We start from the raw sequence: 23,452 nt of genomic DNA, 5'->3' as shown, positions 1-23,452 counted from the left end.
ATCGCCTGGTTGTCCTGTACGTGCTGCATGATGGAATTCAGGATGAACTCCTCCATAACCTTTCCCAGCACCGAGGTCAGACTGACAGGCCTGTAATTCCCCAGGTCCTCCTTCTGGTCCTTCTTGTAGATGGGTGCCATGTTTGTTATCTTCCAGTCAACTGGGACCACTCCAGTTAGCCAGGAATGCTGATAAATGATGGAAAGTGGCTTGGTGAGCACTCCCGCCAGCTCCCTTAGTACCCTTGGGTGGATCTCATGCGGCCCCATAGTCTTGTGTATTTCTAAGTGATGTAGCAGGTCCCTCACCATTTCCCCTTGGATTGTGGGGGCTTCATTCTGCTCCCCAACTCTGTCTTCCACCTCAGGGGGCTGGGTCCCCAGAGAGCAACTGGTCTTACTCTTAAAGACAAAGCAAAGAGGGCATTAAGTACGTCAGCCTTTTCCTCATCCCTGGTCACTGTGTTTCCCTCCACATCCAATAAAGGACGGAGATTCTTCTTCACCCTCCTTTTGTTGATGATGTATTTACAGAAACATTTTTCATTGTCGTCTATGGCATGGCCAGATTAATTTCTAGTTGGGCTTTAATCCTTCTAATTTTCTCCCTGCATAACCTCCTGACATCCTTGCAGTCCAACTGAGTTTTCTGCCACTTCTTCCAACTGTCATAAACTCCTTTTTTCCCCTCAGTTCCAGCCAAAGCTCTCTGTTCAGCCCAGTCTTCTTCCCTGACGGCTCATCTTTTGGCACATGGGGAGAGCCTAAAAGTTCCTTCTTGACGAATGTCCAGTCTTCCCGGGCTTCTTTGCCCTTCAGGACTGCCTCCTAAGGAACTTAGTAAACCAGACCCCTAAACAGGCCAATGCCCGACCTCCGGATGTCCCAGCTGGCAGTTCTGCTGACCCCCCTCCTGACTTCTCCAAGAATTGAAAATTCTGTCATTTCATCATCACTATGCCCCAGATGGCCTCCAGTCCTCACGTCCCCCACAAGCCCTTCTCTGTTGGCAAACAACAGCTCCAGTGGGGTGCTTCCCTCGTCTGCTCCCTCTCCCGCTGTGTCAGGAAGTTATCCTCAACGCACTCCAGGCCCCTCCTGGGCTGTTTCCTCTCCACTGTATTGCATTTCCAGCAGACATCCGGTAAGTTGAAGTCCCCCACGAGGACAAGGTCTGGCTATGGTGACACTTCTCCCAGCTGCTTCCAGAATATTTCATCTGTCTCTTCATCCTGGTTGGGTGGTCTATAGCAGACTTCCACCATGATATCTGCCTTCTTGGCCTTTATTTAACACCTCCCAGTACAGACTGCATCCTGTCCCAGTACAAAGTGGATTATTTTCACGTGTCCCTGTATAGACTGGGCCTTAGCCCAGTATTAGTGGGATCCCCTGATCCCCTTGGAATGCAGACTGGGCACCATCCAAGTACAAACTGGATCTCTTGGCAACCTCCCAGCACAGACTGGGCCTTTTCAAGTCCAAGATACTGGGCCCTGTCCCTCTACAAACTGGATCCCCAGTCCACTCCCAGTACAGACTGAGCCTTGTCCCAGTATAAACTGCATCCCTTTAATCCCTCCCATGACAGACTGGGCCCTGTCTCACTAGAAAGTGGATCTCCTCAACCCCTCCCAGTAGAGACTGGGCCCTCACCCAGTACGAAGTGGATCCCCTCAACCTCTGCCATTAGAGATGGGGCCCTCTCCTAGTACAAACTGGATAACTAGATCCTCTCTTAGTAAAAATTAGTTCCTGTCCCAGTACAAACTCAACCACCTTATCCCCTCCACTCAGAAACTGGGTCAGGTGCCAGTACAAACTGGATTGCTTTTACCCCTGCCAGTACAGACTTGGCCCCTCCCACTACAAACTGGTCCTCTTTAACCCCTCCAAGTACAGGCTGAGCATGCTCCCAGAATAAAATGGATCCTCTGATCCCCTCCCAGTATGACTGGGCACTGTACCATTTCAAACTATATTTCATTAAACTCTTCCAGTACAGATTTGTCCCATCCCAGTAAAACCTGGCTCTTTTTAGAATCATAGAATGGCTTGGGTTGGAAGGGACCATTATTGGTCATCTAGTCCAACCCCCCTGCCATGAGCAGGGACACCTTCAACTGGATCAGCTGTCTCCAAGCCCAGGCCAGGGAAAAAAAAAATGGGAAAAAAAACCCTATTTTCAAAAAGGAAAACAATGAAAAGCCAGGGAACTACAGGCCAGTCAGGCTCACCTCTGTGCCTGGCAAGATCATGGAGCAGATCCTCCTGGAAACTCTACTAAGGCAGATGGAAAATAAGGAGGTGACTGGTGACAGCCAACATGGCTTCACCAAGGGCAAGTCCTGCCTGACAAATTTGGTGGCCTTCTATGAAAGGGTTACAGCAGCAGTGGACAAGGGAAGAGCAACTGATGTCACCCACCTGGACTTGTGCAAATTGTTTGACACTGTCCCACACAATATCCTGGTATCTAAATTGGAGACACATGAATTCGACAGAGGGAACACTCAGTAGATAAAGAACTGGCTGTCAGTCGCACTCAAAGTGTTGTGGTCAATTGCTCTATGTCCTAGTGGAGAGCAGTGACGAGTGGCGTTCCTCAGGGGTCAGTACTGACACCCGTGCTGTTCAACATCTTTGTTGGTGACATGGACAGTGTGGTTCGAGTGCACCCTCAGCAAGTTTGCCCATGAAACCAAGCTGTGTGGTGAGGGATACACACTGGAGGGGAGGGATGCCATCCAGAGGGAACTGGACAGGCTGGAGAGGTGGGCCCAAGCCAACCTCATGCAGTTCAACAAGGCCAAGTGCAGGGTCCTACATCTGGGTCAGGGCAATCCCAAGTACACATACAGGCTGGGCGGGAAATGGCTGGAGAGCAGCCCTGAGGAAAAGGACCTGGGTGTGCTGATTGACGAGAAGCTCAACATGAGCCAGCAATGTGCGATCACAGCCCAGAAGGCAAAGCAGATCCTGGTGTCCATAAAAAGCAGCATGGCCATCAGGTCAAGGCAGGTGATTCTGCCCCTCTACTCTGCTCTCGTGAGACCACACTTGGAATATTGCATCCAGCTCTGACCCCCACAACATAAGAAGAACATGGACCTGTTAGAGCAGGTCCAGAGGAGGCCCTGAAGATGATCAGCGGTCTGGAGCAGCTCTCCTATGAGGACAGGCTAAGAGAGTTGGGGTTGTTCAGCTTGGAGAAGAGAAGGCTCCGGGGAGACCTTATAGCCCCTTCTAGTACCTAAAGGGGCCTACAGGAGAGCTGAGGAAGAACTTTTTACTAAGTCTTGTAGTGATAGGACGAGGGGGAATGGCTTTAAACTGGAAGAGGGTGGATTTAGATTAAATATTAGGAAGGAATTTTTCACTTTAAGGGCTATAAGGCAGTGGCGCAGGTTGCCCAGAGAAGTTCTTGAGGCCCCATCCCCAGAGGTGTTTAAGGCCAGGCTGGATGGGGCTTTGAGCAAACTGGTCTAGTGGGAGGTGTCCCTGCCTATGGCAGGGGGGTTGAAACTTGATGATCTTCAAGGTCCCTTCCAACCTAAAGCATTCTATAAAACAAGAAGTGCTTTTTTAAGTACTTTAATAGTAAAAGGAGGTCTAGAGAAAACATTGGACTGATAGTTGTTGAAGATGGTGATCTGACTAAGAGGGATGAAGAAAAAGCAGCGGTGTGCAATGCTTCTTTTTGCCTCACTTGTTAATCATGCATCTAGAGCTTGGGCTGCCCGGTCCCCTGAGTCGGAGGGCCACGAGTGTGGAAACAAAGACTTTCCATTTGTGGGACGGAAATCGCCAGAGACCAGCCGTATCAGCTGAATGTTAACAAGTCCATGGGGCCTGATGGGATTCATCCCAGAGTATTGAAGGAGCTGGTGGATGTGCGGGCAGGACCTCCCACAACTTCTCTGGGCAACCCGTTCCAGTGCCTTACCACTCTCAAAGTGAAAAATGTCTCCCTAAACCCTAATCTAAATCTACCTTCTTCCAGTGTGAACCCATTCCCCCTTAACCTATCAAGTCCTTCCTAATTAATAATCAGAGCAGATATGCTGGACCTCAGCCAAGCACCAGTTGCGTAACAAAGAAAGGCAGTACCAAGTGCCCAAGGTGCCATGCAAGGCAAAGGTTTTGTTCAGAGCATGCAGGGGTGGATGGCAGATGGCAATGGAAAGAGGAAATGAGGTGACCCGAAGAAGAGCGAACCCTTGGGACCAGAGAGAGACAGGGCTGGACTGTGCAGCCCTGGCAGGAGAGGGCTTTGCTCTCTGGGATATCTTGGCAGCCCTGCAGGGCCTGTGGTGCAGGGGAAGCTGATCTCCAGGAAGAAGAAGGTACTTTTGAAAATGTCCTTGGTGATGTACATCCCATGATCGAACAACACAGGGAAAATCACTTCTCTATTCTTTGATTGCATCATCAAAGGGATGACTGAAGGCTGCAGGATCTGCCTAAATCTACTGGATGGAGATGGGACAGGACTTGTCTCAATGCAGCTGCCTCAACAAAAGCACTGAACGTCCCTGAGGTTCTTTTGAGGTGTGTTACACGGCTGCTCTGAATGGCGATTGTGTTCCTGCAGGTCTTGTGCTGTCCCTGCGGGCTGCCTGCGGCTGTGCTGGAGAGCCCTGGCACCTCCCGTAGCACCACAGGGTGTAGGTGCCCTTCCAGTGGAGCAGCTGTCCTGAAGGAGGTTAGGCACTGTAGGGGTGTCTGTGAGAAACCGGCCATGGGTGCCAAAGGAGATGTGGTAAAGACAGCTGGAGGAGAAGGGAGAGAGACTCAGCTCTCCTGACGGCAATGGCTCCATTGACTCAGAGGAATACGTCTATAGGCTGCCCTGGACATCATGAGCAGGATCAGGCTTCATTGTCCTAAAGGTGGGCATCTACTGACACTTCAGCAGCCTCCAAAATGATGACCCCAGACACTGCCCTGTCCGTCTTAATTACTCCATCAGTTTCCTGCAACTGTCTTGGAGCACCTGTGGCACCTCATGTGTCACCTGTGCTTTGCATGGCTACAGGAGGAACTTGAAATTCCTGCCTTTCACTGCCTGGGTGTGCTGTTTCCAAGTGGGAGAAGAAGAGGGGATTCTTGGAACTAACTGTCTTTGACAGGGGAAATGACACTGCTGGAAAGAAGTTTCTCTGCCCAGAAAAGGGAGAAAACATGAGTGCTGACTTCAGCTTGTTTCCCAGCAGGTTCCCCTGGAGCCCCAGGGACATCTCTGAGAGAGCCCAGAGGGGATAGAGGCAGTGCCACCGTGGGCTGGTCCTCTGCTGCTGATCTGGGCCGGGCTGCTGGGCCAGAGGGAGCTCCTGGCAAGCGGGCAGCGCTGCAGAGAGCCCAAGGAGCAGCTCCTCTGCACAGCGCAGCAGTGCTGAGTGCACTGCCTGCAGGCAGCGAGGGCAGACAAGAGAAGGGAGAGAGACGAAAAGGAGGTCTGGGGTGGGAGGACAGGAGAGAGCACACCGGGGAAGAACCCTTCACAGCCTTTCCCATGGTAAGTCTCTGGCTGTGGGGCAGTGCGGATGAGTTCCTGGCAGTGTCTCCTACACCTGGCACATGCCATGGCTGATAGGAGCTGTCAGGACGGCTCTCCTGGCTTTTCTGGTGTGGAGCAGGAGGATGTTCTTCAGAGCAGGGATGCCCTGTTGCACCTTCAAAGGGACAATGAAGGTCAGCTGCCTTCTCCCAAGGATGGCTCTGGGGTTTGAAGATAGGTGTGCAGGCAGGGGTGGGCAGGGCTGTCTTTACCAGCAGGGTCCCTGCACCCCGGGGGCTGTGTGCTGGGGCAGGGACTCTGCCGCCTGCCAGGGTCAGCTCTGCGCCTGCCCGGGGAGCTCCCACGGCGCGGTGGGGAGAAGCTGTGGGTGGAAGTAGCAACTCCTTGCATGGCAGGGTTCTGCTTCTGAGAGGGAGAACTGCGTGGGTCAGGGCTGCTCACAGCTCAAGGGCAGTGGCAGAGGACACTTTTCCAGAAGAACATCAAGGCAGGGGTACCTGAAAGGGAAGGATTTTGTGCTTTCAGTCTTCTGCTTTTCTGTTTCTGTGTGAGGAGTGAGACATGGAGATTCATCTCCCCATTCTTGAGAAGGCACTGAGTCTCCAAATTTGAGAGGGGAATAATTCTGGGATCAAGAAAAATCAATGCCCTACAGCTTACAGACAGCACCCAGCATCACCTTTCCAGCCTTATCAGGGTCGGTCAGATGTTCCTGTCAGAGCCTGCGCCCACAGGGATGCTCCTGGGCAGTCTTCTGCTGCCAGGAGGTGTCTGCAGGGCAGAGCTGAGCACACAGCGTCTAGGATGGGTTCTGTGTGCACTGCCGGGGAGGAGATGTGCTGCCAGAGAAAGATCTCCCAGCAGGGACAGCTCCAGGCAGCAGAGCCCTGGGCAGGGAGAGAGGGAGCAGCTCCCATGTGCCTTGGGAAGGTGATTCGGGCACCTTCCTGCCATCTCCTGTAATGAGGGCGCCTTCTACTGAAACCACCCCAGGTCTCCTCTCTCACTCAGCAGAGCTTCTGACATCAAGGCTGTGGGGTTTCTGGCCAAGGTGCCTCCTCAGCAGCCACACACCAAGGAGGAGAAACTCCTGAGCACTGTCTATAGGTCCCTTTCCTCCCTCAGCAGGAGCGTTTCTCCATCTTCCCCTCCTGTCCATGCTGCTCTTGTTCTTACCCTCGTACTCTACGGGGACAAGGGGGTTCAGGTGGTAGTTTATCTGTCATTCTCCTGATGGAAAATGATGACCAGCTTGTCTTCATGACACATGGGTTAGCGATGAGGCAAACGGTGACTTTCAGAAGCTGCCACACGTTCCCAGATGCCTACTGCTGTCGAGCAGGAGTGACTGCTCGGGAGCCCGTAAGCAGAAGCCTCCTCCTTGTGTGATCTTTGGCCAGCACAAAGCAGAGCTTGGAACTTGGGGAAGTCAAAAGTTTCTAAAAGGAAAGAGGAAGGTCATGTGTGTTTGGGAAGGACAGAGGAGAATGGGACACAGGGAATGTGAGGAGATTTGCTCAGAGCAGTCCTAACTTGTGAGTGTGCTTTCCTCCTTTGGCAGAACCTCATGTACAAACAGATCAGATGTCCAACAACAGCTCCATCGCCCACTTCCTCCTCCTGGCATTCGCAGACACACGGGAGCTGCAGCTCTTGACCTTCTGGCTCTTCCTGGGCATCTACCTGGCTGCCCTCCTGGGAAATGGCCTCATCATCACCGCCATCGCCTGCGACCACCGCCTCCACACACCCATGTACTTCTTCCTCCTCAACCTCTCTCTTCTTGACATGGGCTCCATCTCTACCACTCTCCCCAAAGCCATGTCCAATTCCCTCTGGAACAGCAGGGTCATTTCCTATGCCGGATGTGCTGCTCAAATCTTTCTGTTTGTCTTCTTCAATTCAGCAGAGGTTTTTCTTCTCACTGTCATGTCCTATGACCGCTACATTGCCATCTGCAAACCCCTGCACTACGGGACCCTCCTGGGCAGCAGAGCTTGTGTCCGCATGGCAGCAGCTGTCTGGGGCAGTGGGTTTCTCAACTCTCTCCTGCACACGGCCAATACATTTTCACTGCCCCTCTGCCAGGGCAATGCCCTGGACCAGTTCTTCTGTGAAATCCCCCACATCCTCAAGCTCTCTTGCACAGATGCTTACCTCAGGGAAGTTGGGCTTCTTGTGCTTAGTTCCTGTTTTGTATCTGGGTGTTTTGTTTTCATTGTGATGTCCTATGTGCAGATCTTCCGGGTAGTGCTGAGGATCCCCTCGGAGCAGGGACGAAACAAAGCCTTTTCCACGTGCCTCCCTCACCTGGCCGTGGTCTCCCTCTTTGTCAGCACTGGCATATTTGCCCACCTGAAGCCCCCCTCCATCTCCTCAAAATCCCTGGACCTGTTGGTGTCCCTTCTGTACTCGGTGGTGCCTCCAGCAGTGAACCCCCTTATCTACAGCATGAGGAACCAGGAGCTCAAGGATGCCCTAAGGAAACTTATGACTGTTTTCTTTTCAGAAGCAGCAATTACATATCCAATCTTCTTCTACAGATAACACATGACGTAACACATTAGAGGTCCAGACTCTCTTGACTAGTTTTTTTTTTTCCTCTCTTTCCTTTGCTTTTTAGCTTTTCTGGGTTGTATTAATGCTGTGAACAAGAGTCACTCTTTATCCTATTTCTACGTCAGCATCTGCCTGTCTTGTGTGAGCCAGAGACCTTGTGTAAATAAGAAGCTGCTCTCTCAGTGTGTTTAAACAAAATAAAAGACCCTTTGCTAACTTATTTGTTCAAGATCGTTTCTCCAAGATCTTCTCTGGAGCTCAAGGGGCAGCGTCTGTGTGCTGAGGTGGAGGGGGCAGGAGTCACCTGAGCTGGGTCTGCCTCCCAGCCTGACCAGCATGGCCCTGGGCACAACAGCCCCCGGCTCTGCAGAGCCACACAACCAGCTCGAGGGCTGTGGGACACCTGGGGAGGGGGTGCAGGAATGACTGGCCAGGCCAGCACAGATGAGCTCTCTCGTGAAGAGGCTCTGAGGGGAGATGGGCTGTGCCGGGAGAAGAGCAGGGCAGACATGGACAGAGAAACCCTTTTGCTGTAGTGGGGCATCTTGGCCAGGCTGCCCTGTCCCTGGGAAAAAAGGACCTTCCTGAGGATGCCCTGGGCCAATTCTCTCATGCCACCCTGGGCAGGAAGGTTGTCAGCTGGGGCTGCAAGCTGTCTGGGGAGGAGATCTCCTCAGCATGCCGGCTGGGTGACATTCTCACTGGCCTCCGTGTACTGCTGTGGGACCAGTCCCAATGGGGCTGCTCTGCTGGGCTGCACTGGGGAGAGGGCAGGAGGTGGCCAGATTCAGGGAGGGTCTGGGCTGGCAGGGCTGGCAAGTGCCCCGGAGAGGAAATTGCCAGGGAAGAGCTGAAGTGTGGGAGTGTGCAGGCTGGGGGCACACAGCAGTGTCCTGGCACAGCCGGGCTCCTGCGAGAGACATGATGGACCAGCAGAGCAGCGTCTGGGCTGTGCCTGTGCCCACTGGACAACCCGGGGAAGTTGTCCCAAGGCCGCCATGATGCTCTTGCCAAGAAAACCTCCATTTCTAGCAATGGCCTTTCACCCCAGCTCGGAGAGGTTCTTTGTCCCTTCAGATAGAGGGACGCCGAATGAGGAGGTCAGAAGTCCACCTATGCATTGCACAGATGCGTCCTAAGTATGCACAGCGTGTGCGTGTGGGGAGATAGACAAGGGTGAGCATAAATGCCATCAGCTGTTCCTGGGGGTGCCATGAAGGCGAGTGTGACAGATGAGGTCACTTCACTTGGAGAGTAACATCCGCTGGGGAAACACCTGGATGCAGCACTGGGATGTGCTTCCTTGAACCGAGATCCCCGTGTCCATTCCTCCGGAGGAGAGCAGAGCAGGGCGACACACCGCAGGGCTGCGGTGCCTCCCAGATTCTGGGGGTGGCGGCAGGAGGTCAGAGAGACACTGTGACTGCTGCAGTGCACTGCCTCTGCATGGGCAAGGGAAGGACTCGTGTCTCTGATCAGCCGTGTGTGTATGAGGAGTGCCCGAGGCCAGCGGAGGTGTGGGCACCTGACAGAGCTCTGACATTTCTGTGTGTGACTGCAGGAACAAATCCCCACCGTCAGCCTTCCTCAGTCCCTTGGAGGGTGATGGGGTCCGTCCTCCCGCAGACATCTCCAGGCAGTGGAAGGACAAGAAAGGCTTTGCTGGACCAGAATAGTTAGGAGAAACAAGGGCATGTTGTGTGCCTTGACTTGTGCATGGCCTTTGACATCATCTCCTTATAGCCATATTGATGCTCTCTGGGCTGAAGCAGTGGATGGTGTGGTGGGTGGGAAGTTGGCTAGATGATCAGGCCAAAATGTCCAGAGTGGCACAAAGTGCTCCCAGAAGCCAGTCATAACCAGAATCCCTCAGTGATCAGCAGTTGGGTCAACACTGTTGAGTGCCCTTATTGCCCCCCTGAACGTGGAAGCCCCACCCAGAAAGAGGACATGGCTATGGGTTGGCATGTCCCTTCTGCCTGAGTATCTGAAGGGACAGCAGCAGGCAGATGGCTTGCCTATGTCTACCCACAAAGCTGAAAGGGCAGCAGCAGCAGCCAGGTGGTTTAGAAGATCACCGTGAGGTCACCACTATCTGGTCAGGTGAAAGGCCTGATGGTGTAAGTCACTGATGAGTTAGGTTGCCTGCCTGGAGGGTGCTTTCTGAGATTTTTGAGCTTTCCTTGGAAGTGGGAAAATGCAGGAGAGAGAAAAAATGCTGTATAGTGCAGCTGGGAAAGTGGAGACTGGACAGGAGGAAGAAGCAAGGTCACATGAAAGGTAGAGCTGTGATGCAAGAGGTCACCCAGAGAGAGTTGGTGACGATCCCATGGCTTTGTGTTCCAAGAAACAGCCTGTTAGGGCACAGCGACACCAGTGAAGGTACAAAAATTCCCAGGGGAGAGCAAAGCGGGGGAAGCAAGATGGGTGTCTACAGGCTGGAGGAAAACTGGGGCAGGAGTGGGACAACCTGCACTGGAAATGGCCAAGGCTGCTGGCAAAGCTGGAAGGCACAAACAGAACCCAGGTCTTTGCCGTCTGGGTGATTGAATTTCTCTTGGCTACCAAGGGCTATGACATCATCCAGGTCTTAGCTCAAGTCCCCCATGAGGACCAGGACCGCAGAAGGCCTCGTCTATTTCTTTCTTCTCCCCTGCAGATCAGCAGGTCTGTAGCAGACACCCACCATAGCATTGCCTGTGTTGGTCTGCATGATAATCCTCAGCCATCAACTCTCAGCTGACTCTTTGTCCATCCCCAAGCAGAGCTCCATGTGTTCCTGCTGCTCTCTCATATGGTCCCTTCCCTTCCTCGTCCAGATCTATAAGCCTACAAGTACCAGAGCCCCAAGACCCCACAGTTTCTCCAGCAGAAGATTTGGACCACCTGCTCCCTCCACTAGCCAGCTCCCAGAGCCTCTGGTCTCTCCGGTATCCAGTCATGGTCTCTCTCATACCTGGCTCCCAGGTCTCTGTCCCACTGGCTGGCTTCTCCAGCCTCATGTTTGCCAGCAGTTACACACACTGACCCACCCAGCAACACGATAAGGATGCACGCTGGGCTCTCCATTTCTGCCCCCTCAGGTGCACAAGCCCCTGTGACTTGTCATCCCCACTCCAGTGGCTGGCGCTCACAGCTCCATACCTACCAAGAGCAGAGAGTCCCCTCACCCCAGCAGCACTTTGGTGGAACTGGAGAAGAAGACAGGAGAGGCTGGGCTGATCACTTGCAGGCCATGGCCACACAAGGGGCTTTACCAGCAACCTCTTTAAACATAATGGGCTACTTTTGCCCTTTTCTTGAGGTTTACCCAAACTTGTCCATTCCCCAAAAAAACTTCATTCCTCTCTTGGTGTTTCCTAGACATTTAGTGGTAAGTCTTGCACAGGCCCAAAGTGCTGTTTCTGTTAACACGCAATGAGCGTCACACTCCCAGAGGCAGTAACCCCCACCCTCAGTCTGGAAGGTCACCCCAGGAAGTTCTCCCATTGACCTGTGTCACTTGGCCTGTCTGGAGTCAAGTTCATTTTCCTCACAGCAGTCTGTGTGGTGCTGTATTTTGGTTTGTTGCCTAAACAGTATTGACAACACACTGCTGGTTTGGTTGTTGTTGAGCAGTGCTTGCACAGTGTTGAGGTTGGGGTTGGGTTGGTTTTTTTTTTTGGTTTATTGATTTTTGAGATCTTTTTCCTCACTCTGCCCCACCAGCAATTAGGCTGGGGATTCTCAGCATGATGAGAGGGAACACAGCCAGGACAGCTGACCCAGACTGACCAAACGGATACTCTGTACTCTTTGACATCATGCTCAACCGTAGAAGCCAAGAGAAAGGAGGAGGAAGTGGGGCAGGTTCAGAGTCATGGCATGTGTCTTCCCACATAACTGTTATGCATGACGAAGCCCTGCTTGCCTGCAAGTTCTTCTCACGGGAGTGTGGGGGAATATAGGTCAGATTAAAAGGTTGACATGGGATATGTGTGAAACCAAGTGGACTCAGTGCCTCCCACCTGACTGTGACCCCGACCTGAGGACATGGACTCCACAAAGCTTTTCCTTGCACGGATCATGCATGATGCAATGGGTCTGGCTGGGATGGAGTTAGTTTTCTTCATAAAAAGTTCCAGGTGGTCTTTTTCAGATTTGTGACCAAAACAATGCTGATAACAAACCCATGTTTTGGCTGTTGCTGAGCAGTGTCTGCACAGCACCACAGCCTTCTCTGTTCCTCACTCTGCTCGCCCCACAGTGAAGAGATTGGGGGTGCACAAGAGGTTGGGAGGGGACACAACCAGGCAGATGACCCCAACTAACCAAAGCGATATTCCCTGCCATATAATGTCATACTCAGCACTAAAGCAGAGAGGAGAAGTTTTGGGGAAGCTCAGCCATCTTTTGCTGCGCTCTACCTTTGGGAGGTTGTGAGTAGTTGCCTTTGCATTGCTTGTTTTGTTTTCTTTTCTCACTTTTTTGTTCTTCCACTTCTTCTTTGCTTATTAATCTAATTTTATTCTGAGTTATGAGTTTCCTGCTTGTACCTTTTCTTAGCTCTTTCATCGTCCCACTTGGTGGAAGTGAGTGCATGGCTGTGTGGTGTTGAACTGCCTACCGGGCTGATCCCCATCCATCCCTGGGTGTTCTCCTCCAGGATCTTCCCTCAAACCACAGAGGCCTGCAAGACCTTGCTGGGGAAGACTGAGGCAAAGAGGCCATGGACAATCTCAGCTCTCCCTACACCTGCTCTTGTGAAACTCAGCAGTGGCCACACAGTAGCTTTGTTGCTTCTTTACCTGTTCCTGCTGTAGTAAACACTCCTAGTGGTGCCCTTGAATTGCCTTTTGAGTTTAGACTGAGTTTCAATCCTTGCTGTGCTTGGAGGATGCTGTCCTTGAAGACCAGCTGTGGCACCAGAAAAGCTGTGACACGCCTCGAGGAATCCTTGTACCAAGTGTCTGAGACCTCACCTATGCAAATGCTTTTCTTCAGAGCAGATACGGTACATTGACAAACAACAACTGAATGTCTTTCTGGCCCTGGGACTACAGACCCAGGATGAAATGCCCCAATTCACACAACGGAATTGCCCCCCGCCCCAGCTTGGAAATCTTACATCCTTCTCTTACACCCCCCTGGTGTCCTGTCCAATACTAGGAGAGGCGATTCTCACATCCAGCTCTTTTTCCAATAAAAGGAATGCCGCGGGAGCTAAGTCTCCTTCAGCTGAGGGAGGGAACATCCGTGATTACTTCAGCAGGTCCCCTGGAGCCCCAGGGATGCCTGTGGGAGCCTGGAGGGAGAGAAGAAAGTGCCTCCTTGGGCAGGTCCTCTGCTGCTGAGCTGGGCCAGGATCCCGGGAAGGAGGGAGCTCCTGGCAAGCGGGCAGCACTGCAGAGAGACAGCTCTGCCCAGGAGCAGCTCCTCTGCACAGCGCAGCAGGGCTGCTGCTTGGTCCTGAAGGCACCGAGGGGAGACAAGGGAGGCAGAGAGAGCGCAAATGCACTCTGGAGTAGGAGGACAGCTGACAACTCACTGGAGGAGAAATCTGCACAGCCCTTAACAGGGTAAGTCTCTGGGTGCAGGGCAATGCAACTGTGGTTCCTGGAAGGATCTCGGAAAGATGGTATAGCCCACAGCCTATGGGATCTCTCTCCAGTGTAGAGGAGACATGCTCCAGATCAGGGATCCCTTGCTGCACCATCAGAGGGACAGGGCGGTAGGATTGCCTTCTCCCAGCAATGGCTGGAGGGGTGTGCATAGGGGTGTGCAGGCAGGGGTGGGGAGGGCTGTCCTTGCCAGCAGGGTCCCTGTAACCCGGGGACTGGGGGGGGGGGGGGGGGGGGGCGGGCAGGGACTCTGCCGCCTGCCAGGATCAGCTCTCAGCCTTTCTAGGGAGCTCCCCACCATGCTGTGAGAAATATCTTTGGGTAGAAGGAGTGACCCCTGGCAAGGCAGGGCAGGGCAGGTTGCTTCTGCTTTGAAGATGGTGCTTTGAGGGTCAGGGCTGCTCACCGCTCCAGATCACCCCAAGGTCATGTGCAGTGGGTCCTTCTCAAGCATGACATCAGGGCACCATTCAGCTGAAAAGGAAGGTGTCTGTGCTTGGAAATGCCCCCTCTTGGCTGGCTGGGTGGGCAGTGCGAGGTGGGAATGGATTTCTCCACTCCAGAGCTGGCACAGAGACCGCTTTTCTCGTTAGCACTTGTCTGAGCCTCTCCTGATCCCCCGCAGACCCAGAGATGCCCCTGGGCAGTGCCCTGCTGCCAGGAGGGGTCTGCAGGGCAGAGCTGGACAGAGTGTGGGATGGGGTCTATGAGTAATGACAGTGAGGAGACATCGGGACAGAGAAACTGGTCCCGACAGGGACAGCTCCAGGCAGCAGAGACATAGGCAGGGAGAGAGGGAACTGCTGCCAGAAATGCCCGGGCAGGGGGGATCCCGGCACCTCACACCATCCCCTTCAGGGCAGACGCCTTCCCTGGAGCCACCCCCTGCTCTCCTCTCCTACCCAGCCCAGACTCTGCCCTGATGGCCATGGGGCACCTGCCCAGCGGCCTCACCCTTGCAGAGGGGAAATGACCCAATCCCCGACCGCCTGTCCCTTTCTGCCGCCCTCAGCAGCAGCACTGGGGCATTTCTCCAGTTTTCCCCTCCTCTCTCTGCTCCCCTTCTTGTCAGCACTTGACTTGCTGGGATGAGGGCTGGGGCTAAGCTGCAGTTAACAGACCAACCCTCTGGCTCCTGCTGTGATGATAAGTCCATACAGTCCCCTCATAATCAGTGGCTCAGGGCAAAACAAATGACCCAATTCTCCCTTCCAGACACCCCACCCATTAGGACTTTCAACTCCTTCTCGGAGGGGCTCGTGCTAGGCTGCAGGCTGCTCTCCAGACGGGCACAGCGTTCCCGTGGCATCTCTGTGTTATCCAGCAGCCCCACGGAGGACACCCCTCAGTGCTCAGGTGATGGCAATGCTGCCGGGCGTCTTGGCGCAGTCAGCTGCAGGGAGTCCTCTGTGTCCCTGTCTGGGAGGGGAGGGCTGAGATCCTCCTCAGGTACGATGAGACGGGCTGAGGGCTTTGGAGAGGGGCACATGGAAACTGCATTCCTCTGGTCCCAGCAGTGGCCAGTTCCTTCTCAGGGGAATGTCTGAGTCCATCATCATCCAGCTCCAAGAGGTGCCAGCACAGGGCAGCTGAGAGCAGGGCTGCTGGACAGACTGACTGCCCTCACCCCACACTGAGGGACAGCCCCTCAGCCTCTCAGGACCCACAAGGCTTCACACGGAGTGCGGCAGAAAGTCCAAATATTTCTGCCTTAAAAACACTCCTCAGGTGCATGGGGGAAACAAGAACAGTACAAACAAACCAAGATCCCCACAGCTCTGCTCTGCAGTCAGGTGAACTGGGAGCAACAATGCTGAAAAGCTCTTTGACATTATGAGTGGATTTTATCTGAGATAACACCATGTTCTTATTTCCTATTTCTGTAGGGTATAACTGACCCCTCCAGAGCTCACAGCAGAGTTCTCTGCTCCCTGGGGCACCCTCAGCCACCACAAAGCAGAGCTCACAAGAGGGATGTGCCACAGGTCGTCTTTAAGAGGGAAAGGCAGTCTCTGATGCTTCAGAGAGACACGGAGCAGGTTTTTTTCTTATAATAGTCTTCACTATCTTTGAACTGCCTTTTCTTTCTTGGACAGTGCCCAATGCTCAGAGGCAGCAAATGTCCAACAGCAGCAGCTCCATCACCCACTTCCTCCTCCTGGCATTCGCAGACACACGGGAGCTGCAGCTCTTGACCTTCTGGCTCTTCCTGGGCATCTACCTGGCTTCCCTCCTGGGAAATGGCCTCATCATCACCGCCATCGCCTGCGACCACCGCCTCCACACCCCCATGTGCCTCTTCCTCCTCAACCTCTCTGTTCTTGACCTGGGCTCCATCTCCACCACTCTCCCCAAAGCCATGGCCAATACCCTCTGGAACACCAGGGATATTTCCTACCAGGGGTGTGTTGCACAGGTCTTTGTCTTTTTCTTTTTCATTTCAGCAGAGTTTTACCTTCTCACCGTCATGGCCTATGACCGCTATGTTGCCATCTGCCATCCCCTGCACTACGGGACCCTCCTGGGCAGCAGAGCTTGTGTCCGCATGGCAGCAGCTGCCTGGGGCAGTGGGTTTCTCTATTCTCTCCTGCACACAGCCAATACATTTTCACTGCCCCTCTGCCAGGGCAATGCCCTGGACCAGTTCTTCTGTGAAATCCCCCACATCCTCAAGCTCTCCTGCTCACATTCAGATTACCTCAGGGAAGCTGGGCTCCTTGTAGTTAGTGCCTTACTAGGATTCGGGTGTTTTGCTTTCATTCTCTTTTCCTATGTGCAGATCTTCAGGGTGGTGCTGAGGATCCCTTCACAGCAGGGACGGCACAAAGCCTTTTCCACATGCCTCCCTCACCTGGCCGTGGTCTCCCTCTTTCTCAGCACTGGAATGGTTTCCTACCTGACGCCCCGAACCATCTCCTCTCCATCCCTGAACCTGTTTGTGTCCATTTTGTACTCTGTGGTGCCTCCATCAGTAAATCCCCTCATCTACAGCATGAGGAACCAGGAGCTCAAGCATGCCTTATGGAAACTGGCTCAATGGACATTGTTTCACCAACCCTAACCTCTCTCCCCTTCTCTGCACTTTTTTCTGAGTTTATCTTTGGCTGGGTGCCCATTTCTTTTTCCCTTCTGATAATCTTTCTTATAGATCATATTCTAGGCTTATACTACTTCTCCTCAGGCTTGATCATGTTGTGTCTGACACTTTCACATTACTGAATTAGACGAGCAATGTCCAATAGCAGGTCTTCAATAAAAGGGCATCTCCTGGGTGCAGTGCCTGAAGCCTGGACTCTTCCTCCAGAGTTAATGCCAAAAAAATGTTGCACAAATTTCTCTTTTAAAGTGTCTGCTCTCTTTGGTTTCTTCCTGTGTTTGGGGTTAAGCACACGGTACCCTTGGGTTCTATTGTATCAAGAGTTCTGTTTTTACAGGCTCTCTGCTTGGTGTCCGATGGCAGAAGGTGCTGCATGAGCTCCCAATTACCTCTGGCCGCATCCTGTATGACAGGACTGATGGCATGTAGAGGTCTCTCTGGAAATGAATTTGGAGGGGTCAGGAGAGGATGGGCAGTGGCCACTTGTCCTGAGCTGGGAGTGAATGGAGACTCAGAAGGTGAAACACCCTCAAAGGTGAAGTCCCTCAAAAGTAAAGAACTCAATCGGGATACCCACAAACAAGTTCCATGGGAGTCAGTGGACAAACAGCAGGAAGAAGGAAGGGACACTGGTGAGATCATATAATCATAGAATGGTTTTGGTGTGAAGGGACATTTAAGATCATCTAGCTGCAACCCTCTGCCATGGGCAGGGACACCTCCCAGTAGACCAGGTTTCTCAAAGCCTCATCCAGCCTGGTCTTGAACACTTCAAGGATGGGGCATCCACAACTTTCCTGTGCCTCACCGCCCTCAGAGTGAAAAATTTCTTCCTAATAGCTACACTGTCTCCCCTCTTCTAGTTTGAAGCCAATACACCTCATCCTATCCCCACATGCCCTTGCAAAAATTCCCTCTCCAGCTTTCTTGTAGGCCCCCTTCAGAGACTGGAAAGCTGCTATAATATGGGATACGAGATACGGGAGCTGCCTGCGGAAGCCCAGGGTGCTCGTGCTCTTCTGCAGAGTTTTGCCAGTGGGGTCAGAAAAGAGGGCATATGCTGTCGGGATTGAGCATCATCTACAATACGAACGTAGACCCAGCTCTCCCAGGGTCTCCTTGTCCATAATGTGCTCCAGGCCACAACCATCCTTCCGGCCTCTGCAGGACTCGCTCCAGTCTGCGAGGGTCTGTCTTGTGCTGGGGAGCCCCATACTGGGCACAGCAGAGCTGATGCCGTTCTGTGGAGGGTTATCTTTGACCAGCAGCCAGCCAGCCAACCAGCTGCTCACTTGCTCCCCCTCCTCAAAATGATACCGGGAGAAGAAGATGATCCTCTCCTTGATGTAATGTCTTCTACAAATCTTATGAATAAGCACTCTTGACTCCTCTGAGTCATTAAAAACACATTAACCAGTGCAGGTTGTGGTATAGACCCCTGCAGGACCCTACAAGTTACATCCCTCCGTATTCTGTATGTATTTCCAAGCAGAACCTTGATCAACAAAGATGTTGAACAGCACTGGTCCCAGTACCAGCCCCTGAGGAACACCACTCATAACTGGTCTCCACTTGGACATGGAGCTCTTGACCACAACTCTTTGAGTGTGACTTTGAGAAGTCATGGCAGTCTGGTGAGGCTCCTGCTGACTGGAAAGGGGGACACATAACCCCTGTTTTCAAAAAGGGAAAAAAAAGGAAGACCCAGAGGTGAGGTGTATGGTCACAGACAGCAATGGCTGGTGTGTGGGACTGGTCTGGGACAATTTTCCTGGGGCAGTTTCTCCGGGGTGTCCAAGAAACATGGAACAGACCAGGCCTCTCTCTTTTGCACTCTTTCTGCCTTGCTTCCTTCACCATCTGCCAGCAGATCAAGGACTGGCTCCAAGCCTGGTGCTACCAGCAGGGCTTCATGTTCTTCCACCATGGCCTGATTCACACAACACCAGGCGTGCTGGTAGCAGGTGGGAAAAGCCTGTCTCTCCGGGGGAAAAAGTGTTCTAGGACTTGAGTCATCAGGGCTCATTGGGAGAGCTTTAAACTAGGTTGGAATGGGGATGGGCATGTAACTGGGCTCGCTAGAGAGGCGCCTGGGGGTAGGAGCTCAGCACTTGTGGGTCAGAGTGCTAGTATTTTTGAGGATCGGAAGGCCCACCACCCCTCAAGGGCAAAAACTACTCACTTAATGGCCTCTCTGAAATGCTTATACACTAATGCACACAGCATGGCCAAGAAAGAAGAATTAGAGATCTGTGTGTGGTCACAGGGCCATGATCTCATTGCAATTAATGAGACATGGTGGGATAGCTCACCTGACGGGAACACTGTCATGGAGGGCTATGTTCTCTGTAGGAAAGATAGGCCAGCGAGGCGAGGTGGTGGGGTTGCTCTTTATGTGAGAGAGCAACTGGAATGCATCGAGCTGTCCCTGAGGTGGACAAAGAGCCAGCTGAGAGCTTGTGGGTAAGGATTAAGGGGCAGGGTAACAGGAGAGACACTGTTGCGGGTGTTTATTACAGGCCACCTGATCAGGATGGGGAAGATGATGAGGCCTTCTACAGACAGGTGAGAATTGCCTCACAATCACAGGCTCAAGAGAACCAGCTGATATTTAAGCATCACTTCCTCCAAACTCAGTATTGGTGCCTCCCTAAGAGGTAGAAATCAGGAAATGAAGCAGGAGACCTGCATGGCTGAGCAGGGACCTTCTGAAAAATCCCTTTTGGAAGAAGGGGCTGTCTGCTTGGGAAGAGTAAAAGAATGCTGTCAGGGTCTGCAGGGCTGTAATGAGGAAAGCCAAGGCAACCTCTGAATTGAGCCTGGTGAGGGATGTCAACGTCAACAGGAAGGGTTTCCTGAAGTACATAGGAGGCAAAAGGAAAACTAGGGAAAGTGTGGGCCCACTGTTGAATGACACAAGTGCCATGGTGACAGATGATGCAGAGAAGGTGGAGTTGCCGAATGCCTTCTTTGCTTCTCTCTTCACTGCTTGGGCCAGCCCTCGGGAGTCCCCAGCTTTGCGGGTAACATAGAAACTCTGGAGGAAGCAAGACTTTGCCTTGGTTGAAGAAGAAGAAGTTAGAGAACAATTCAGTACACTGGATATCCACAAGTCCATGGGGCCTGATGGGATGCACCAGTGAGTGCTGAGGGAGGTGAGGGAAGTCATTGCTGGGCTGCTCTCCATCATCTTTGGTAGATCCTGGAGAACAGGTGAGGTGTCTGGCTGGAGGAGAGCCCCTGTCAGAGCCATCTTCAAAAAGGTCAGGGAGGATGACCTGGGAAACTAGAGGCCAGTCAGCCTCACCTCCATCCCTGGAAAGACGATGGAATAGTTTCTTCGGTGCATCATCTTCAAGCATCTGGAGGAAAGGAAGGTTATCAGAAGTAGTCAGCATGGATTCACCAAGGGGAAGTCATGTTTGACTAATCTGATAGCATTCTATGATGGCGTGACTGGATGGGTGGATGGAGGGGGGGGCAGTGGATGTTGTCTACCTTGACTTCAGCAAGGCTTTTGACACTGTCTCCCCCACCATCCTCACAGTCAAGCTTAGGGAGTGTGGGTTAGATGAATGGACAGTGCAGTGGATTGAACAGTGGCAGGCAGATAGAGCTCAGAGGGTTGTGGTTAGTGGTGCAGAGTCCGGTTGGAGGCTTGTAACAAGTGGTTTTCCCTAGGGGTCAGCACTGGGTCTGGTCCTGTTCAATACATTCATCAATGACCTGGATGAAGGTGTTATAAGTTGATCCCACAAATTGATGCGAGACAGAGTCAATTAAAAATTTGGAATATTTATTTAGCAAGCGGCAGCAAGCAAAACAGTGCTGGGCGGCCCGAGAGTCTCACTCCGCCGACGGCTCGCGCCTGGTTCCCGAAAGTCCCTGGTTTTATACTCTTCTTTTTCCGGTAGAGAGGTACTCTGCATCTGCACGACACGACTTGTTGCTAGGGGGTCGTTTTCTGCTTTCCTTTTCCTCCTGGTTGTCGCAGGGATGAAAGATTCATGTCTTCCTCACATCATGTACTCTTTGTCTTCATGAGCCCCCCTCCCCTCCTCCAAGTCTTTTTCACATCCTACTTTGTTTGCATAACCTGACCTTTGCAGTTTTAGCCTTGCTCGCTCAACAGGATGCTGGCTATCTTGCAACAGCAGGTTCAGCAATTGCCTTTTTGTAAAACAATGTAAGAATGTAAGTTTCTAGGTTTGGTGAACAAACAGTGCTGAGCTTATCACAAAGGGACAGAGTGTACCCTCAGCAAATTTGCTGATGACCCAGCACTGGGAGGGGTGGCTGACACACGAGAAGGCTGTGCTGTATTTCAGCGAGACCTGGAAAGGCTGGAGAGTTGGATGCAGAGGAACATAATGAAGTTCAACAAGAGCAAGTGTAGGGTTCTACACCTGGGGACGAATAACCCCATGCACCGGTACAGGTTACGAGTTCCCCTGCTTGAAAGACACTCTGCTGAAAGGGATCTGGGAGTCCTGGTGGACAACAAGTTGACAGTGATCCAACAACGTGCCTTTGTGGCAAAGGCGGCCAATGGTATCCTGGGGTATAATGTAATATAATATAATGGGGTGCATTCAAGAAAGACAGGGATCTACTGGAGAGAGTCCCGCAGAGGGCTACAGAGATGATCAGGGGACTGGAGAACCTCTCTTGTGAGGAATGGCTGAGAGAGCTGGGTCTGTTTATCCTGGAGAAGAGAAGGCTGAGAGGGGGTCTCCTCAATTCCTCAATGCTTATCAATATCTAAAGTGTGAGTGTCAAGAGGATGGGGAGAGACTCCTTTTTGGTGGTGCCCAGCGACAGGACAAGGGGCAATGGGCATTACTGGAACACAGAGAAGTCCATCTCCACATGAGGAAAAACTTGTTTACTTTGATGGTGCCAGAGCACTGGAAGAGGCTGCCCAGAGAGGCTCTGGAGACTCCTTCTCCAGCAAAACTCAAAATCCACCTGGATGCGTTCGAGTCCAACCTGCTCTAGGTGACCCTGCTTTGGCAGGGGGGTTGGACTAGATGATCTCCAAAGGTTCCATCCATTCTCTTCCATTCTATGATTCTGGGATCCTTTGATCTTCTATCATTTCAGTTGGCCAAAAGGATTCCCCACCAGCATCCAGGACAATGCCCCCAGATGCTGCCCTGTCTTTCACAATTGCTCTGTTAGAGCTTGCAGTTCCTGGTGCATGTCCTGAACCACCTCTGGCACCTCAAATGTCACCCGGTGCTTGCATCGGACAAGCTCCTTCCTGGCCTCTGTCTCCGTTACTCACAGAGCAGCTCAGATAAGGAGCTCACACGGATTTTGGGCAGCTGAGCTGAGGCAAGAGGAATCCACCTCCGGTGGGTCTGTGGGGTGCCCTGGAGAAGCTGAATGTCCCTCTGGCCTCAGGAATACTGCTGAGAGCTGAGGTGCCTCCATTGACTTGGCTCCATCCCTGCCCTGCACCGGTGGGAATGATCCCTGGCCTGTCACTGCCTCCATGCCCTGCCTGGCAATGGGGCAGCAATGGGGTTTTTCCAGAGGGGAATATGGACACCTCCTGTAGGTCCGCACACCCTGGCAGAGCAATTCCCACTGCAGGAATCACTCTGTCCAGGGGTCAGAGAGGGACGGTCGGTGATGACTTCCTTCTGCTTCAAACTCTGCTCCCCAGGAGAGACCCCGCTGCCTTTGAGGAGCTGTCAGCCCTGGAGGTGCAGGGACACCTTGACGGATTGGGGCATGGCGGGGAAGAGGCTTCATTGACTTAAACATAGGAATGTGCTGACATTTCAGCTGGCCAAAGGCATGACCGACCAGCCTCCAAAATGATGACCCCAGACGCTGCCATTTCCCTCTGAATTGGTCCATCAGTTACCTGCAAGTGCCTTGGAGCACCTCTGGCACAAGAAATGTCACCTGTGCTTTGCATGGCTACAGGAGGACCATGAAATTCCTGCCTTCACTACCTGGGTGTGCTGTCTCCTAGTGGGACAAGAAGAGGGGATTCTTGGATCTAACTCTGTCTCTGACAGGGGAAATGACACTGCTGGAAAGAAGTGTCTCTCCCCAGCTGTGGGAGAAAACATCAGCGATGACTTCAGCTTGTTTCCCAGCAGGTTCCCCTGGAGCCCCAGGGACATCTCTGAGGGAGCCCAGAGGGGACAGAGACATTGACACCGTGTGCTGGTCCTCTGCTGCTGATCTGGGCCGGGCTGCTGGAACGGAGGGAGCTCCTGGCAAGCGGGCAGCGCTGCAGAGAGACAGCTCTGCCCAGGAGCAGCTCCTCTGCACAGCGCAGCAGGGCTGAGGGCACTGCCTGCAGGCAGCGAGGGCAGACAAGAGAAGGGAGAGACAGATAAGGGCAGTCTGGGGTGATGTTCCTATAGCTGAGAGCTCCCTGGGAGAGACATCTTCACAGCCTTTCCCATGGTAAGTCTCTGGCTGTGGGGCAATGCAGATGAGTTCCTGGCAGTGTCTCCTACACCTGGCACATGCCGTGGCTGATAGGAGCTGTCAGGACGGCTCTCCTGGCTTTTCTGGTGTGGAGCAGGAGGGCATTCGCTGCACCATCAGAGGGACAATGAAGGTCAGCTGCCTTCTCCCAGGGAAGGCTCTGGGGTTTGAAGATAGGTGTGCAGGCAGGGGTGGGCAGGGCTGTCCTTGCCAGCAGGGTCCC

The 23,452-nt window shown here is 52.8% G+C and overlaps 3 protein-coding genes across 3 annotated transcripts in view; 2 read left to right on the top strand and 1 right to left on the bottom strand.

The window, feature by feature from the left end:
- The window catches only part of LOC309684213 (olfactory receptor 14A16-like), a gene marked incomplete at both ends in the record, with an annotated part of 151,839 nt that overhangs the window by 74,803 nt on the left and 53,584 nt on the right, over window positions 1-23,452 (bottom strand). The window lies entirely within an intron of this gene.
- LOC309684189 (olfactory receptor 14C36-like) lies at window positions 7,105-8,067 on the top strand (the record flags this gene model as incomplete). The annotated part of the gene is made up of 1 exon (XM_082500134.1): window positions 7,105-8,067. The coding sequence occupies one exon, from the start codon at window positions 7,105-7,107 to the stop codon at window positions 8,065-8,067; it is 963 nt and encodes a 320-aa protein (XP_082356260.1).
- LOC309684188 (olfactory receptor 14A16-like) lies at window positions 15,799-16,740 on the top strand (the record flags this gene model as incomplete). Its single annotated transcript, XM_082500133.1, has 1 exon — window positions 15,799-16,740. One exon carries the CDS (start codon window positions 15,799-15,801, stop codon window positions 16,738-16,740), a length of 942 nt encoding a protein of 313 aa, XP_082356259.1.

The sequence above is a fragment of the Vanellus vanellus genome (genome assembly GCF_965231255.1).
Source record: "Vanellus vanellus genome assembly, contig: HAP1_SCAFFOLD_45, whole genome shotgun sequence".
Classification (NCBI taxonomy): Eukaryota; Metazoa; Chordata; class Aves; order Charadriiformes; family Charadriidae; genus Vanellus; species Vanellus vanellus.
This window is presented reverse-complemented; position numbering and strand designations above follow the sequence as displayed.